Below are 18,477 nucleotides of genomic sequence, written 5' to 3'. Positions count from 1 at the left end.
TGTGAGTCGGCGGCGTCCGCCATCTTGAAAATGAAAAAGCAGGGAAAGCCGGGTCCAAGTCACGTGATTCAACGTTATTAGTAAAATTGCACTGTATTCCGTAAAATTGCACTGTATACTCTGGCACCCCTGGGTTAGCAACCCTGCCTCTGGAATAAGTTATAAGAGGTTGGGAGTTCAATCCGTACGTGGCTGTTGTTGCCCACCTGACATGCACGCTATGGTAAAAGGTTGCAACCACAGACTGTTCATTGTGCTTGTGAAAAAGATGTAGACGTGGAATTTCCTCAGTCCAGTGCAAGGAACCTGTGAATACTGTACATACAAAATGTAGCATCTGACTTCTTTGTCACAACCAGTTGATGGGTAGCTCTTCAGTGAGCTGAAACTGCATCGAGAATTCGAGATCACATTCCTTTCCAAGTCAGCTTTCAAACTTTTATGTTCTTGCTTCATAAAATCCATCTTAAAACTGACTGGTTTATAAAATTGTCTATACATGTACTTGTATGAAAACTGGAAGTTAAAAGTTATTCTTTTAGTTTCAAACGACATTAATTGCTGTATCGAGATTTGGTCTCTGTCTCTTTCTTTATAGGAAAGTAGTTGTGATGGTATAATTGCGATGGTATCCGTTCTTTTTGTGTTGTGTTTTTTTGTTTATTTACACTAATAAACAGCACAAAAGAACATAACATGACTGTTACAGGTACCAACCTAAAGCATACTTCACCAGGCCAGGCCTAAGCCTTAGTTTTTACACTTCTGGGTTTAAAGAAGGCATCTAGAGCCATCTGCTTCTTCTTGTCACTGCTGTCACTTGAAGACTTTCTCTTGCGCTTGTTTGAAACCTGCATGTAAGGACAAAAACACAAGACAACAATCAGTCCTTTCTTAGCTCCTTCACATTCACTGTTATACATATAGAATACAACACGGGGTATTCCGTATCGCCCAAGGTATCGGCCTGCGGCCGTCGGGCGATCCAACTCGCGGGAGGGCCGGGACCGAGGGTGATGCGGAATACACCGTGTTGTATTTTATTTATATCATACCAACCTAACAAAACACGCCTTTCAATGCAAGATGAGCCAAAAGTTGGTGCCACTAAACCCTAAAATGCAACAACATCAATTCCAACGTCCAGATTCTGTATTCGAATTTTCGAAAGGGGCATAAGCGGCTAAGGCGAAACGCGTTCAAATCGTTTTATGGAAGCCATGGAAGCGTTCGATAACGGGTTCCGGACCGGGCCGTACCGTAAAGTGCGGCCCGGTCCGGAACCCGTTATCGAACGTTATCGCGGCCCGGGTATGATATAATTAGCCCTACGAAATACCAGTCCTGGATACCTGATACTTGACATCAAGACCATCCTTCATAACATATTATGAACACATAACAAATGTACCATCTTACACACTGACTATTCAAAAAATCAACACAAAATTACAGAGGTTTTGTTTCACATTTATAGCACTCAATTGCTGAACTAATTATAAGTAACATACCTTGCTTCCTGTACTGTTCACTGTAGCTGGGTGCTTGCTTGCAGACACAGATGCTTCATATGCCTTAAACACCTGACAACAACAACAAGAAATCTGAGATTTCAGACTTCTGAGATTGTATTGGGCTTTGGGCATTTGCAGATACATGTATAACCTTTGTCTCTGTGAACTGTACTGTATGATCAGAGGGCAATACCTGATTGAATTACATCACACAATGGGTCAAATCACATTATGACTCCAGGGCATACTGAGTCCATGACCCCATCACTCAAGTCAACCTCAGTTCTTCAGTTCCCAGTGCAGATTTTACACAAACACACAAACTATCAATTAATGCGACCAAAAACAATACTTCTGCGCCAGAAGTCTTAGGGCTCTAGCCTGGTTACCAAACCTATTTTGGCTAGTAAGTCTCTTTCCTCTATCGCAAATACAAGGAGATAGAAAGAAAAGAGACTCGGAAGCTGAAATAGGTTTGGTAACCAGGCTATTAGGGATCCTGATGCAAGGAAATTATGTTTCAAGCAGACTAAACTGGCTGGACAGATACAGAAAACTCACCTTCCTCATAGCTGTGGACAAAGCAGCACCCTGCAGTTCAGACCTGGTTACCCATCTACAAGGGGGCGCTTCTTTATCACCAGTCCCTCCATCTTGTCCATCATGCTCTACATCAAAGGTCTCCACAATGTAAGTCTGATGAATGTGAGAGAAAATGTGAACCACCTGGAAAAAAAACAGACCAAAGAAACATCACATAAATTGTATTACAACACAGTATGCATAGTTATGACAAAAAATACCATGCATCTTAGAAATATGACCTGTAAAATGCTGCATACATACATTCGATAAAAACTCTGCTGCAGTACGATTGAGAAAAGCCAGGTGGAACATTTTTGAACTTGAACTACATTTTCAACAACAGCTCCCACATGACAAAAAATAAAAAAATCCATCCACAAATATTTGAGCTATGTTGTTGACCTTTATATATAAGGCCATGTTGATTTGATTATATGGATGACATCCGCGCGCGCATGAATTTTCGGCCGTTTCCAAAAAAAAAAGTTTTCAACCATACTGTAAATCGTACAAAACAGTTGCAAAATGAGCAAAAATACACCATAAGTTACAAAAAAAATTAATAAAAACTATACCAATGTCGTAGAATGCCAAAATGAAACGAAAAAAAAAGACGAAATTGTAAAGAAATGAACTTGAAGACTAGATTATTCGCCAAACCATATTCTGTGCCATTTGCTCAACCCTCATGACCACGTAGATTTCATAACGAAAAGAACTTTTTTTTTGCAAATCTTTTTTTTTATTCGCACGCGCGCATCAGTTTTGGGGCTCCCGGAGGATGTCATCCATATAATCAAATCAACATGGCCTAATATACACAGATACCACAGCTGGTCCACCAGGCTCAAACCGAATACATAACTTTCTGACGAAAGCAATAAAGTAATAAGGGAAGAGTATCTGTAAATCAGCATCATATTATTTCGCTATACATACCTCTCCAACATGAGTTCTCTTTTCAACATCCTCAAATGTCAAACCAAGGGTTTCCTTCAAGTAGCTGTCAATCAAAGATTTTCTGGTCTCTGATTGGCTGTCACTGCCCAGCTGAACACTTGGAAACTCCCACAAGCCTGCAAGCAGCCCTGAAAAACAATTGACATTGTTTTTACAACTGTCTATTAAATATCTTAATATATGCTAAGGCCTAGGAAAAAAATAGTGTGTTTCCTGTTTCCAAACAGACCCTAGAAAATACAGCCCTATCTTTTTTTGGGGGATGGACCCATGCAAGGGACATGTAAAATGTTGTTTTCAGTTTTCCAACATCGACATTGAAAATACATGTATAATTATGTGACCTCATGTCGTGCAAGTTTTACTTTGTTAAACTGTGTTATATTAGTTGGGATCACTTAAAAAAAAAGGAGAAAAAAGATAATCCCTACCTACCGACCCTAATTTTTCCAGGACTGAAACAGGAAACAACATTTTTTCCCTAGGCCTAGGCTTTCCTAGGCTTTCCTAGGCCAAGGCTGTCTTTACTGTAGTGATGAAAAATGACCCAATTTTAGACAAAAGAGAAAATGTATTGCTTTTTAAGCCTTGGTACTCAGCAACTTAAATTGGTCCTGTTCACAAGGGATTATGGGACATTGCCAAAGGCCATTTGGGCCAGACATTTGTTAGTGACATGTCAACCCTGGGTAATATTTCATATTTTCTTCATAACAAAATTGTCAATATTAATGTTACATGGCAAAATACATCACGCTTTCGTCCTTCCACACATTCTACACCTTTTCTTGGAATATTTGTAAAAAATATCTGATATTGTTCAAATATAGAAAAAGGATAATCTAAAACAAGATGTCATGATAACCATGATACCACATGGTTGTAGAAAATTCAATCCTCCAAATTCAAAGTATTTCACAGATTTAAATTTAGCTCAAAATGATTAAACTTGAGAAATGTTTGTCCATAGCAATGACAAACAAATATGTAACTCCAACCAAAGCACCCACAGGCACATTAATTCAATCACACAAAATGACCTTCCTTAATTACTTCTTAATCAATACTACAGAAATTAGTGACAAAATAGATGATGGTCATTTGAAAGCATATGGAATTTCATAGTTTAAGCGTTTCATACATAACTGTATTTTAGTTCAAATAAAATATCTTAGTTCTCGTAAAAATTACATGTGGTAATCTCATCTTTAACAAAGAACTGTCATTTCTAGAATCAGTATACTGCCAACAAAGGCATCACAACAACAAAATAGACAATATCTGACTGTAACACTGTTTGCTTCGATCATAATGGACAATAAAGAATTAGGCACATTCAATTACAAGGACCATGACTCTTCAATAAATCATTTCACCTATGCTTAGTGATGCATACCTAAACCCAATTTTAGGTTCAGGTCCGGATTCAAGTCCAGAGGTTTAGGTTCAGTTCCGGACTTGTAAGTCCGGACCTATACCCATGGCGTATACAAAATTGCATGTTGGCAACCTTGCAATGTCGTCTGGGTGAAACTTTGGCCACATAACATGGAGGCTGGTACTTGACGATGCCTGATGGCAATGTTTTCTTCATTTTGCAGCAAAGATTTTGCAATCTACGGAAGGTTTTAGGTGGTTTGGAAAGAAAAGGGGTATGTGAAATGGTCTTTTATGGTAATAAGTCCGGACTCGGTTCTGGACTTTTAGGTTTTTTTGGACTTGAACCTAAACATTCTTACAAGTCCGGATCCAAGTCCAGTGAACCGGTATGCATCACTACGGCTATGCTGCATGGCTGGCTATAAAATCTTTTGGCTTTCTAATGACTTTCTAGAGAGTTGGAGTTTTTATGGTCATACTCAACAGGAAGTCGCCGCAGCCTTGAGATGTCACTGCCAAAAATGCAACAATAAAACCGCCACAAATATTTCACAATTTATGGTGTTACCTGTTTCTGGCCTCTGAACAATGAGGAATTTTGTCTCCGATCCTTCAGTACAGGAAATAATGGCAACAGCAGTCTGTTGGAAGAATATAGATCTGCTGGTTTATACATGATTTTCATAAATCAGAAGAGCACAGATTCTAGAATTAAATGACAAGTGATATGTGCAAAATGTAGCAATTATACATTATGATTCACTAATCTCCAAGCAGATTCGGTGGGGCAAGTGGACTTTATGTTGGCCACCTGTATCCACGAATCTGCAGCAGAATGCACCAGGGCAGGGCTATCCTTTCAAAATTGGTGTTGCTGCTCCTCCGGATCCCTGGCAACCATTAAAACATTGTTTGGCAAAACTTTTACTGCACTGGGATTAACATGCATCCAGCATACTCTCCAAGCAGAGGTTGTTGGGGAAAATTGTGACATTCTTTATCATGCGCCCAGTTTTTGTCCGCCTTCCCCTACAAAGGGAGTAATCCAGCAGTCAGCCCAGCAAGCTGCCCCCTCCCCATGCTTTTGACACTTTATGACTTATAGCATCACAAGGTTTAGCATCATAATCAGCTTCAGATGAACACGAATATTTTTAGAGATACCATGGACAAAGCAAATCTAATACACTGTAAAAGGGAGAGGAATTAGTTGTTTTTATTTATGAGTCATGCTCTGGTTGCTACACAGGAACACCCACAGTGTACAGTGAGGCAGAAACCAGGAGGTACTAGTAGTAAACTCCTGCCGAAAACTTTGCACCTATTCAAATCGGCCAAAATGTGTCAGTGATTGGATTTAAAAGGTTTGATCATGAAGCCTTCCATTTTGCAGCAGATTTGTGGGGCAGACGATTGATACAGGTGGCCAATATAAAGTCCCCTTGCCCCGGTGAATCTGCTTGGAGATTAATGATTCACCACCAATCATGTACATGTACATGTATGTGCAAAACACAAATGCTACAGTACAGCAACACCCTCTACTGGTCATGCTGAAAACTGCACCAATGCTGATTGAGGCAATGAGTAATTTAACCTTCTGTGGGACATACATATACAAAACATCTCACCTTTTCTTCTCTTGGGGGCTTCTTCTTTGCTTTCCTAGGATAATTCATGACTCCAAGACTGCAAAAAATGGAGTCATACACAGCTTTGTAAATCACTTCAGATTCTGACAACAGTTTGATGCTTTTTATATTAGCAGAAATTGTAACATCAATACAAACATGTGTAAGTATGTTACCTGCTGTCCAATGACTCTTCCTTAGGTAAACAAAGGCAGCAACCTTCCACCACTGCAATAAACAATTACAGGTAGGTAATTGTTAAATTAGTAAGTAAGTAAATATTAAATTCAATCGCAAGAAGATACTTTTCCTCAAGTAGATCATGAATGGACTAAAAAGTGTGTTTTAGTCATATACAAATGTAACGTTACATGTAACAAGGTACAATAGTGTACATATTTGGCAATTCCAAAAATTTGTCAATGCCATAATAATTGTATTGAAAGTTTTTCACAACATAAACTTGCAATTAGGAGATTAGGGGAGGAGTTGCAATAGTAGATATTCAGATATTCACCATCCTCAATGTCTTGCACACCACATGGTGTTTCCATTTTCTTCAGCAGCATCTTTTCAAGCTTGTTCGCTGATTTCTTCTTCTCAATTTCCACCTGTCAAAATTACAATATTTACCTCATACTAGTACTTTTCTTGAAAAAACACTGCTAGTACTAATATAAAAGGTATTTACCTGGAATAAAGACATTTCTGATAACCATTCTGTAGACAGAATGCACAGCCGTTTTTTTTTCTAGAACTATTGTTACAAGAGTGGAACTCATTGCTACAAATTACAAGGCATCACTAGATAGCTGTAAACAATGCATATATGTGCAGAGGTTACATGTAGGTGTGACAGGTTGTTCAATGTATAACATAATCAGTTGCCACATGTAACTGCAAAGCTAATGTGTTACACCAAAGTGGCACAACATATTGTACGTATTTTGTAGCCCCCATGCAGTACCTGTTGATAGGCTGTACAGAGCCCTCTGACAGGACAGCCTCCACAGTTGGGGTTCTTTGGTGTGCACACAGTCGCTCCCAGCTCCATCATAGCCTGGTTAAAATCTCCAGGTCGCTCAGGGTCAGCCAGTCGGTCTGCCAGGGACCTGGGACAGGTAACAAGAAGAAACCTTGAAAAGAAACAAGAGATTTCAGACTTCCGGAAAGTATGCATCCCTCGGCTTTCTGAATTCCCCCATGTGGACCTCTAATTCTTGCTGGCTCCCAGACCAGATTCTGAGAAACAAAAAAGGTCATTTCCAATGACGCAGAAACCCCCAACAAAGCCTATTTCGAACTTGTCCTTCATCTCCCCAACAGTAACCTGCCTACCAAAAATCATGAACATCTATCCATGGCTTCGTGAGTTATGCTGCATAAATCCACAGTCACCCAATCATAGCCAAACAGAATGCTAAACCTTCTGGAAAGGGTAATTACTTCTTGCATTGCGAGTGGCTATTCTGTATAAGAGTAAGACACAAATCTTCCTTGTTTGCTAAACTGTATATGGACTGGATTCCACGCACCACATGACCTCCATGACCTGCGGACTGGTGCTCTCCGCTCCGATGACCCGTAACCGTGACAACACGCGGATGACATTCCCATCTACGACACCCGTCACCTGGAAAATATTGCAGGTATTTGCTATATTTTAGCAATTTTCAATTAACCTTCATTATCATTTAACTGCCAGGTTATATACCAGATAATCTGGTATAGTACTTACATACCATATTCATTTGAAATACAGCTGCTGAGCATGTTTGAGAGATCTCTAATGCGGCATCCCCTACATTGTACATGTATGCAAAATACTAGTATGCAAAATTAGCAAGTTGCAGATTGGAGATCTCTTTGGATGCTTTATTCAGGTTGGCAGATACAGGTACAATGTATATGTGACCTCACAGAGTTATCTTACCTGTATATGTTAGTAAATGTAACATTCTAATGTACAAGCTTTAGGCTATCTTAACTTGAAAAGCAATAGTAGTGAGGGCTATATATTGGCACCTGGCCATTGTGGTAAAATCTAATATTCTGACTACATGTACAACTTCTTACCTGATTGTAGGCAATAGATGCGATGGCACCTGCTGTGTACCTGCCGACACCTGGAAGCTCCTTCAGCAGAGAAGCAGCTGTACTAGGCATCTGTCCATCAAGCTCTGTCACCACCTGTGTCATAGGAGCATTGAGTCAAAACAACCTTTACATTAAATATGTATGGAGAACAGAGTATATGATGCAGAGTATGTATGATGTATATTGTAGCACATATGCCAATTGTGGTTTTGCATTAGGTTATTTTTTTCTCCAAATCAGTAATACACATCAATGATAATCTTTTTTCCTTCAGTTAACTCAAAATTTGATACGTCACTGTTGCACAGCATTCAAAGCACATCAGTAGAATGTACTGCACCTGTGCAAAACTTGTGTGTGCATGGCACTTGGGCACATCTCATGTAAGGTTGCATTCGTGCATGTAAGGTTAACATTCCATCTGTAGTTTGTCAGAAAAAATATTGTCTGCAACAGGAGAAACTCTGATGCAACGTTGACCAAAAATCCAACGAAAAACGTGAAAAATGGGGGTTTTGCGCAGGCGCAGCATGTTCTGCCAACATGCTATAGCTAGCATTCAATAATGTTAAGAGTTTCTGACCAGCAACAATTTGAACTTTCATGTTGAATAAAAGAAAAACTCCCACCTTCTGTGCCCCTTCATGTAACCTCCGACCTCTGGAGTAGTAGCCCAGACCTGACCACATCTCATTCACCTCCTGAAAAATGACAGACATTTTATTTTTCTAGAATCCTTGGGTTAAAACGTTGACTTTCAAAGACAAGGCAATGAAATGCCCCATTCTGTATCTGTATCTGTATAGCCGGTATAACCGCCTTTGGTGTAACACACCAGCTTCACAGGCATGCAATGTGGCGGCATCGCGCAGCTGGCTACATTACACCAAACGACCTCTTACACCTAACCTTGGAACATCTAACTCTAAACATTGTTTAAAGCTATCTAATATTGAACTACATTGAACTACATGTGGATGTATTTCCTAGCAACAAACTGCATGATGATGTGTGTACCATCATACTACCATGGAAAGAATACCATCCCTTACCTCCAGGCTAGCTGTTGCCAGTTTCTGAACAGTTGGCCATTTCTCCATCCAGCGGTTGTAATAGTCGATGACTGTGGCCACCTGGGTCTGTTGGAGCATCATTTCTGACACCCACACTTTGGAGTAAAGTATCAATTTCCATTATTATTGTTATGTATTAAAGCAAGTGGAGCTATAGTCAGTGACTATAGTATACAGTGTAGATCCATTCGCTTACAATCATACAACCAACATCATATACTGTCCATCATTATCAACCAAGTTAACATCTATTGAGCAATGGAATAATCTTTTCTGCTAGTTATAGGAGAGCTACTTTACCAGGAGAAAGGTGGTGTGTAATTTACCTGCATAGGCCCTCTGGTTCACATCTGTGTTCTTAAGCTGCAGAAAACAAATATACAATCAATGTAAAAGAAAGTAATGCGTAACAGCAGGAAACTATAGCTGTATGACAGCATTGCCATCAACATGCAACATCTGAGTAAAGGAATAGGCATTATTTTATCTCTGATATTCTTTAACATCACAATGGGTGATAAATAGGGGCCCGCATGCCCTTTTCCATAAAGCGTAATCAGCCATTTTAATTCTACTTGGAGTGTAGATGGACCGCTCTAATTCAACGTAGAGCGTAATCGGCACATTTTGCGTAGAGCGTAATTCGTGTTTTAATTCTACGAAATGCGTTGTAGCTACTTGGAATTTATCGTAGAGTGTAATGGCTACTGTGGTGTAAAAGGTAGCCAGCTCTCAAAATTTAGCGTAGAGCATTGTCGGGACCCCCATGCAGGCCCCCATAAATAGCTAGGGACATGGAGGCTAGATAAACTTGTGCCAGTTTTAATTCCCACCCACCTGCCGTCGCCATGGGAGATCCCGTTTGTTTACGTCGTACCAGCTGAGGAGGTTGGACCTTAGGGTAGGGATGTCATCATCATCACTCAAATGATGAAGGCCACATGTCACTGCTAGCAAATTATTATACAAAATTTATGAACAATCCAACTTGAAGTCCTCATCTCAAACGTCTGTATATGGTATATTTTACCACTACAACAATAGACACAGAATGAAATGTTTTTAACGCTTCTAAAAGCTACTCTACTGCACATACTGACAGTGTTTACAAAGTTATGTAACATCTGGAAGAAAATTATGCTCCAGTTCCATACGTGCCTTCCTTTTCCGTGTTTTTTCTGGCAGCCTGTGTGCCTTTCCGTCGCGGTTTCACCATCTCCAGACTCCTGAACTTTCCAACAAACAGCAGGACACCTCGATGGAGCAAAATCTTGATCAAGAACGTTGAAAATCAGCTGAAGGTAGACACGCACTACACATCGGCGAATCTGCTGACCAGGGGTGGTCAAATTTGGCGCGAAACTACAGGTCAAGGGTCAAGTTGGAATAGTACACTAACAGATATTGGGGGACAAGAGTCTCATTTCTAATAACTAATACTCGCGTAACGTTATATAGAAAAATTGCATCCATCAATTATTTTCATGAGTTTTGAAATGAGTATAGTGTATTTTTTATCATTTATATTTTACATTTTCATGCGAATATGCGTATTTTCTTACTATACCACAAAACCAGTATCCCCAAGAATCATTGGTTTAGTCCTATGTTCCAGATTTAAAAAGTCTTGTCGTCAGCCGGACGTCAGGTCCAGTCATGGCGTGGTTTTCCCGCGTTCCTGTCGTGGATGTGACCAAAGACAACTTCAAGGAGCTGTGGCCGACCATCTTAGTGGCACTGAAGACGGCGACATTTGTTGCTGTAGATCTGGTGAATAGGGATTTTTCAGCAAACGTTAGTTATATTTTGAAGTGGGAGGGGGGTAGAGACAGTAACGTTACTAGTAACTGTTAGGCCACACCAAGTAAATTTTATGGATGACGTCCTTTGGAGACCCTAAATCTAATGCGAGAGGGCGAAAAAAAACAAGAAGGGCCCTAAAAAACAAGATGCCTAGATTAGAAATATACTAAGAGACGACAAATGTTAGGACACAAATTGAATGAGGTGACACAGTGTAACAAGCAAGAAGTCTTTTATTCATCATCAAAACAGCAATAAATCAGGTGGAATAGCAGTTGTCGTCCTGTCCTGTTTTCGCGTTACGGGTTTCACGTCAATCTGACGATTTGCAACACTGTCGTGACTCTATGGTCATAGTTACAGGAAGCGGAATTTCTTGTTTTTTTTTCTAGGAACAGGCCAAAATCAATGCGCGCGCGGACGTCATCCATAAAATTTACTTGGTGTGGCCTTACATGTTCTTGCATGCCTTGCATCGTTGGGTAGCATCAAAATTGTAGTCAGTAGAAATGACAATCAACTGATGATCTTGTGATAAACCAAAGAAAATTATCTTTCTGAATCATGATATATGTGTTAATTAAATCCAAGAGATTACATGTACTATTGTAAACATATCCATACATTTACATATACATTTATATTATACATTTGCGACCACCCCTATCAAAAACCCCTACCCCCACCGTGCTGAAGCCCTCAAACTAGTGAGGTTAGCGCGTAAAGGGAAGAAGAAGAAGAAGAACAGAAGGGGTCATGTCTAGCCTGGTTACCAAACCTATTTGCTCATTTTGCAACAGTATTGTACAATTTACATCCTCTCCGCAAATAGCGGATGTAGGACTCGGGAGCTATAATAGGTTTGGTAACCAGGCTAGTCATGTCAACATGATATAATATTTACGAATTAATTAACTAATCACAGAAACGGAGCAAACAAACATGTACGCAATGAATAAACGTATTTGTATAATTGTGTGTGTCTGATGATCATATTGAAAGTATTGATGATTGATATGCCTTGTTATGTCATCACTACAGGAACTAAGTGGTCTGGGCAACCGTAGGAAGCTTAACACACCGTGAGTAGACTAGATTTTTTTTGACAGTGTCAAAGTTCAGAGCAATATGCAGCCAGTCTTTGTGCTTTATCATAATGACAATAAGGAGGTTCATAAATAACTGTCTTTGTTTACATGGATTATCGTAGGCATATGCAAGTTATATTTTTATTGGTGGGCAAATCACAAAACTGCCATCAGTTTTTTGCCCTCCACACACTGGCCGTGACATCTTGGCAATTGTCTTTGCAATTTACAGTGCGCAGCCAATTACAATATACATGTAACTTTTAAGTTATAACGTTACCATAACTGTTACTTCAAACATGACATCTTGGAATGTACCTTCCCTTAGTCCTCTTCTGAGCCAGCATGGCTCTTAAGGCAGAAGGAAGGTCTTCCATCTGGCCCGGTCCGCTGCCATCTTTGGTGCCTCATCGAGAGTGAAACCATGGCTCCGCACTTCTTTGTCGATGGTTCTTCGCCGTGTTTCCTTCGGTCGTCCTCTAGGTCTCCTGCCCTGAGGCGTCCATCTTAGAGCTGTTCTGATTATACTATGTGATGGCATGCGGCATATGTGGCCTAACCATCTCCATCGTCTGTTTATCAACATTTCGTCTATTGTCATGAGTCTTGTTTTTAGATGGAGATTTCTATTGGAGATTGTTTTTGGCCAGAAGATTTTTAGTATTCTGCGCAGACATTTATTTTGGAAGACATTAAGTTTGTTTTTGATGTAAGATGTAAGATCTTGGAATGTTAAGTGAGTGAAATTATTAAATCTATACTGTCATAACATCGACGATTGAGGTTAACGTATGTCCTTGCGTAGGTCGGTGGATGACCGGTACAAGTTCCTGGCAGGGGTGGCCAGGTCACGTGCTGTACTCTCTATAGGACTCTCCTGCTTCAAACTAAACAACATACCTGAGGTCAGTGGGCTGTGATTGGTCGAAAGTTTTAATGTTGTTTCTTGTCAAAACACCTTCCATGATTCCCAGTACTGCTTGTGGAAATCACAGTAAAAAATAACAACATGCTGGCATAATCATGTTTACCAAATGAAAACATGACCATGCTCCGTTTCTTCTTCTTCCTCTTCTTCTTCTCCAAACAAATGAGGTCAATCACCAGGACCAGACATCTGTCACCATGGTTACATAATGTTGCAAGTGCCATGCATGTTTCCTTTCTAGTGTTTTCTTTTATCTTTGCAAAGTTAAAAAAGTTATCATTGTGTAACTTTGTTGTCCTACCACAAAATTTGTGCCAAGGGTTTATGTTTACCAAAGGAAAACATAATTGTTTTTTAAACTCAGTTTCTTCCTCTTCTTCTTCTTTTCTAAACAGTGACCTATGACCTGACCAATGACATGATTTGTTGACGTCTGTCACCATGGTGACTGGTGTTGGGTTACATAATGTTGCAATTTCATGGTCTGCTCTGCTCCTGTCACCATATACTAGTACATGTATGTGAATGTGTTTGAGCAGACTAAGTCCAAAGGTAAACATTATGCATTTGCTTTGCAAATGTTATTTCTCTAGTTTACAGTATTATTGAAACCACTGTTTTACAGGATGGACCCCTTGTCCTCCCGTTCACCACCCAGACATTTAACCTGACCCTGCTGTGCTCAGAGGAGTATGTGGTGGAGCCTATCTCTCTCAAGTTCCTGGTGGATCACGGCTTTGACTTCAACATGCAGTATTCACAGGGCGCCCCCTATCACAGAGGAGCAGATCAGGTACTGCAGATACTGTGACTACATGTATCATGAAATTGAAATTTAGAAAATTCTGGATAAAGAAGAACTTTATTAACACAACAAAAGTACAGCGACTTTCGTAAGGTCTAAAACTGCATGTAGATATACAGACAAATACATGGGTAACGAAATTAACCTACGTACAAAACAATAGATGAGTCAACTAATACTACTTGTTCTAAGGTTTAAACATTCTTTGATATATTTACCTATTTGTACACAGTAAGGGTTATTACCTTCTAAGATGAAATTAGATTTATCTATAGCATGAAATGTAACAAACTCTGTTGAGCAAGCTGAGAGAAGGTTGAACAGCTTTGAAATACTACATACATGTATAATAGAGAATTCATCTACCTTACTGGAAGATAATCTAACTGGAAACTTCTTATTTTTGTAGTAGTAAAGTTAAAGAATATTATCATATAGCCGGGTGACGTTGACCAATCAGAAGGCTCCATTCCACATTCTTTTTGTCACCGTAATGTCACAAATAGAGTCAAAATCGGGTATTTATTCATCCCAATCCATACATTAAACAAAATGGATAATCACCCGCATATGACCTCAGGTGACCCAATAGAACACGGCTCTACTTCTAAAAAATCCAAAAATAACTTGAGTTGTGTTCCGATGACCTCGGGTGACTCCAATAAGAACACCTGTTCCCTGCCTGTGACCCAGATAGAAGGCCATAGAACATGAACCCCCCAGTGACCCCAGGTGACTTCAGATGGAACAAATATTCTATGTTCTATTCAGCATGTGCAAGGGGTAAATTGTACATTGTGTCACTCTTCACTGCATCAGTTTGGATAGGCTATCGCGTAAGCTATATGATAATAGCGTTAATGGCCCGCCCTTTCTCGGTGAATATGGTGTCACAGTGATAAAACCTTGTCAGTTGCTATAACCACCTCATAAAGCCACCTCGTTCGCTGCGCTCACTTGGTGGCTTTATTCGGTGGTTATAGCAACTGACAAGGCTTTATCACACCATATTCACCTCGGGGCGGGACATTAACCCTTAATTAAGGATGAGATTTAAAACATATTTGTAACTATGTATACATGTAGTGGATAATGGTATAATGGAAATTTTGTTCATTAGAAAGGAGAAGAGCCTCAAAGTGTGCGTCAGTTGTTCAGTGAGCTGGTGTGCAGTAAAGTTCCCCTGATACTGCACAATGGGCTGGTGGATCTTGTCTTCCTGTACCAGGTAATTAAAACATTATACCAAGGACATTATACACCGTGTATAATGTCCTTTATTTTACACATGCCTCAGCAAAACACCCAGAATGATATTTTCCATGTACTGCTATCATGTCCAGCTTCTATGTCCACATACATGTAAATAGGTGCTGTGCATAGGTCCCTTGTACTTCATTAGAGCAAAATTAATCATCTATACATGAAGATACTGTTGATCTTCTACAGTTACCTAGTCATAAATGTACCCTGTACAGATATAATGATAATGATATACTGTTCTTGGTGGCAAATGAATACAGTTCTAACTGGTATTAAACTGTCATTGGCACACCAAATCAGTGTGTGACATCGATAGTCTTAAAAGTTCCGTTCCATCGTGCCTTGTCTTGCCTGTTCCCGCAGCCATTTCAGCATGTAGGGCGCCGTCTGGACATTCTGATGGAAGTACAGCTTCACATCATCAACCAGGCAGCCTGTACAGATTTAGAGCAATAAAGTTCATATTTTTATTTTTTTCAATGTGATGACTGTACCTGGCATTACCATGATTCTTTTTACATCCTTCCACAGATTTTATGTTATGAATGGTGTAAATTTTATTAGCATCTTTCTGTCTGTGTCTGAAGATACACATGTAGATTATCTTTTGTTTTACTACTATAATTGTTCATTTTGTCTTCCAGTCCTTCTACACAGAACTCCCCCCCACACTTGGTAGTTTCCTGGCTGATCTGTCAGAGATGTTTCCTGCGGGGATTTTTGACACCAAGTATATCACAGACTTCCACATCCGCATGCCAGCATCATACCTGGAGTATGTCTTCAGAAGAAGGTACATTCAATACATAAAAAGAGTTTTATATTGATCTACATTTTAAAATATTTTGTTAAACTAGAGAAGTAACATTTGCAAAGCAAATGCATAATGCTTACCTTCGGACATGGTCTGCTCTGTTAATTTTTACTCAAACACATTCACATACATGTACTACTAGTATATGGTGACAGGAGCAGAGCAGACCATGAAATTGCAACATTATGTAACCCAACACCAGTCACCATGGTGACAGATGTCAACAAATCATTGTCATTGGCCAGGTCAGAGGTTAGTGTTTGGAACATAAGAGGAAGTAACTGAGTAAATATAATATGTTTTCCTTCGGTAAACATAACTATCTTCTAAATTGTGAGGTGTAAGTCCTTGGTTTCAGTGTTCTAGCCTGGGTGCCATCCTCCATAGTTACCGCCGGCTCCCAACTGTTGCTGGCTACCACAGAAGCCAGTGGTGGTAGGGAGTCAGAGGTGACTACAGAGGATGGCACCCAGGCTATCAGGCTGAGTGTTCTTGGTTCCTGTGCTTGTCTTTGCTCGAAAATATGGCAAGGTACATGTACTGTACAGTACTGAGTACACATACAGTATATATGTCAGACTTGTCTTGACTTGTCTGACTTTTGTTCCTTTTCGACTTCCAAAAATTGTCTTCACTTTATTTGCATATCAATCAATAGGTTGTGCTTATAAACCTGCATTTCCCCTCTGGTCTCTCAGTCACTGACGAAAGCTAGTGGATACTAGCTGAAACGTCTGACGTTTTCAAAATCATATCCAGTTGCTTGAGTAACTACTTTTTGGCGTATGTCAGACATACCCTATCTTTCCAATTCTCTCACTCTCCTTGAATGAAACAAGCTTCAAGCAGTACAGATTTCAAAACATTTTAGAAGTTAACTACCAAGTTCTAAACGTTTGGTCTGTTTTGCAGTCAGAGAGAGAATGCGGTTCAAGAGTCAAAGCAGCAGGCCCATGTGACCCTGACCTTTCCCCCCTACCCACCACACATGGCCTGTGTAGAGTACAGGGACTGCTGCCTGCCTGACACCCTACTCAGCACCACACAGAGTACCACTGTAACACCCTACTGTGAACAGTATGGTGTAAGTAGCACCTCATGTGAAATGGAAATGTTTTGAGTTCAAGCTAATGTAGGCTTTGTTTTTAGCAGTTCTTTGCCACGATTTAACATTCAGCCTACATTGTAAAATGGGTACTAGTACATGACATTGGTTGGGGATGTAAAAGATTGTGGAAGGAGAGGGAAGGGCTCTGCCTTCCAATGCTGTGCCCAAGACACAGTGGGTTAACAACCCACTGCCTCTACAGCCTGAAAAAGGCTATGGGACTATCTTTTAGCCTGGTTACCAAACCAATTATAGCTCCCGAGTCCTACATCCTCTCCGCAAATAGCGGAGAGGATGTAGGACTCGGGAGCTATAATAGGTTTGGTAACCAGGCTAGCTCAAGAGGCTCATATAATCAACCTTGACCGTTGTGTTCCCAAGACCTACCCACATACCAAATATCATCAGTCTATCCAGACCTTATTATAACCTTCGAAAGAAGGGTATGTTTTCTGTTATACCATGGTAGAGTGGTTTTTATGTATGTACAGTATAACTAAAAAAGCTGTGGATGGATCTTCATGATATTTGGTAGGCGAGTAGCAGTTGTAAAAACAAAGTCAAGTTCAAAAATGGCTGAAATGGCATTTTGGTAACAAGTTCAGGTAGCTGTCTGGCAGAGAATCTGGCAGGGAATTTTCATATAATATACATTTGATTCAGTTATATCTACATGTACAAGTAAGATACTTAGCATATAATACACTCAGGAAAATGCAGAATTTCATTCGAATGTAGAAAATGCTTCTCACTGCATTTTGAGACCTACTTGCAGAAGTCTTTGTGCACAGCTGTCTAGACCCTTTTCTGTGCCGACAAGTTCGATAAACTCCATGTGTAGAGGCATCTGATAGTACCTGTGCACATGTGAACAGAAAGGGTGTCACTCTTCAAACATGGCAATGCCAGTAATTCTTTCCTTTCAGAAACAGACATCTGAATTTCAATCCTCAGCATGTGTACTGAACTGTCCCTTACTTGGTCGCTACATCCTCCCCCACCATGTCTACTGAACTGTCCCTTACCTGCTATCTACATCCTTCCCCACCATGTCTACTGAACTGTCCCTTACCTTCCCTCTACATCCTCCCCCACCATGTCTACTGAACTGTCCCTTACCTTCCCTCTACATCCTCCCCCACCATGTCTCCTGAACTGTCCCTTACTTGCTCTCCACATCCTCCCCATCATGTCTACTGAACTGTCCCTTACCTGCTCTCCACATCCTCCCTCACCATCTCTACTGAACTGTCCCTTACCTGCATTCTACATCCTACCCCATGTGTACTTAACTGTCCCTTACCTGCTCTCCATACCCTCTTAAACCATCTCTACTGAACTGTCCCTTACCTGCTCTCCACATCCTCTACTTCATCTTCCCAGTTTTCCTCACCAACTTCAGCTGATGATCTGAGAAAAATGGCAGAT

At 40.2% G+C, this 18,477-nt stretch overlaps 2 protein-coding genes across 3 annotated transcripts in view; one reads left to right on the top strand and one right to left on the bottom strand.

Annotated features, from left to right (window-relative positions):
* LOC109476031 (adenine DNA glycosylase-like) overlaps positions 1–10,558 on the bottom strand; it is a 13,898-nt gene extending 3,340 nt beyond the window's left edge. For both annotated transcript variants that reach the window (XM_019776848.1, XM_019776847.1), the window contains exons 1-16: positions 10,399–10,558; positions 10,078–10,190; positions 9,567–9,603; positions 9,220–9,335; positions 8,797–8,868; positions 8,147–8,260; positions 7,606–7,703; positions 7,038–7,182; positions 6,588–6,681; positions 6,247–6,298; positions 6,071–6,128; positions 5,008–5,080; positions 3,039–3,187; positions 2,076–2,240; positions 1,512–1,583; positions 718–851 (exon numbers count right to left, since the gene is read on the bottom strand). In XM_019776848.1, coding sequence (XP_019632407.1) covers positions 744–851; positions 1,512–1,583; positions 2,076–2,240; positions 3,039–3,187; positions 5,008–5,080; positions 6,071–6,128; positions 6,247–6,298; positions 6,588–6,681; positions 7,038–7,182; positions 7,606–7,703; positions 8,147–8,260; positions 8,797–8,868; positions 9,220–9,335; positions 9,567–9,603; positions 10,078–10,190; positions 10,399–10,456 — 1,524 coding nt within the window. In that variant the 5' untranslated portion in view covers positions 10,457–10,558 and the 3' untranslated portion in view covers positions 718–743. The remainder of the gene's footprint in view (positions 1–717; positions 852–1,511; positions 1,584–2,075; positions 2,241–3,038; positions 3,188–5,007; positions 5,081–6,070; positions 6,129–6,246; positions 6,299–6,587; positions 6,682–7,037; positions 7,183–7,605; positions 7,704–8,146; positions 8,261–8,796; positions 8,869–9,219; positions 9,336–9,566; positions 9,604–10,077; positions 10,191–10,398) is intronic.
* Positions 10,559–10,855: 297 nt separating this feature from the next.
* LOC109476043 (target of EGR1 protein 1-like) overlaps positions 10,856–18,477 on the top strand; it is an 8,978-nt gene continuing 1,356 nt past the window's right edge. Inside the window, exons 1-7 of the mRNA XM_019776869.1 lie at positions 10,856–11,010; positions 12,085–12,125; positions 12,937–13,036; positions 13,685–13,852; positions 14,985–15,092; positions 15,772–15,920; positions 16,854–17,025. Coding sequence (XP_019632428.1) covers positions 10,897–11,010; positions 12,085–12,125; positions 12,937–13,036; positions 13,685–13,852; positions 14,985–15,092; positions 15,772–15,920; positions 16,854–17,025 — 852 coding nt within the window. The 5' untranslated portion in view covers positions 10,856–10,896. The remainder of the gene's footprint in view (positions 11,011–12,084; positions 12,126–12,936; positions 13,037–13,684; positions 13,853–14,984; positions 15,093–15,771; positions 15,921–16,853; positions 17,026–18,477) is intronic.

The sequence above is a fragment of the Branchiostoma belcheri genome, unplaced genomic scaffold (genome assembly GCF_001625305.1).
Source record: "Branchiostoma belcheri isolate BF01 breed outbred unplaced genomic scaffold, Haploidv18h27 scaffold36, whole genome shotgun sequence".
Classification (NCBI taxonomy): domain Eukaryota; kingdom Metazoa; phylum Chordata; class Leptocardii; order Amphioxiformes; family Branchiostomatidae; genus Branchiostoma; species Branchiostoma belcheri.
This window is presented reverse-complemented; position numbering and strand designations above follow the sequence as displayed.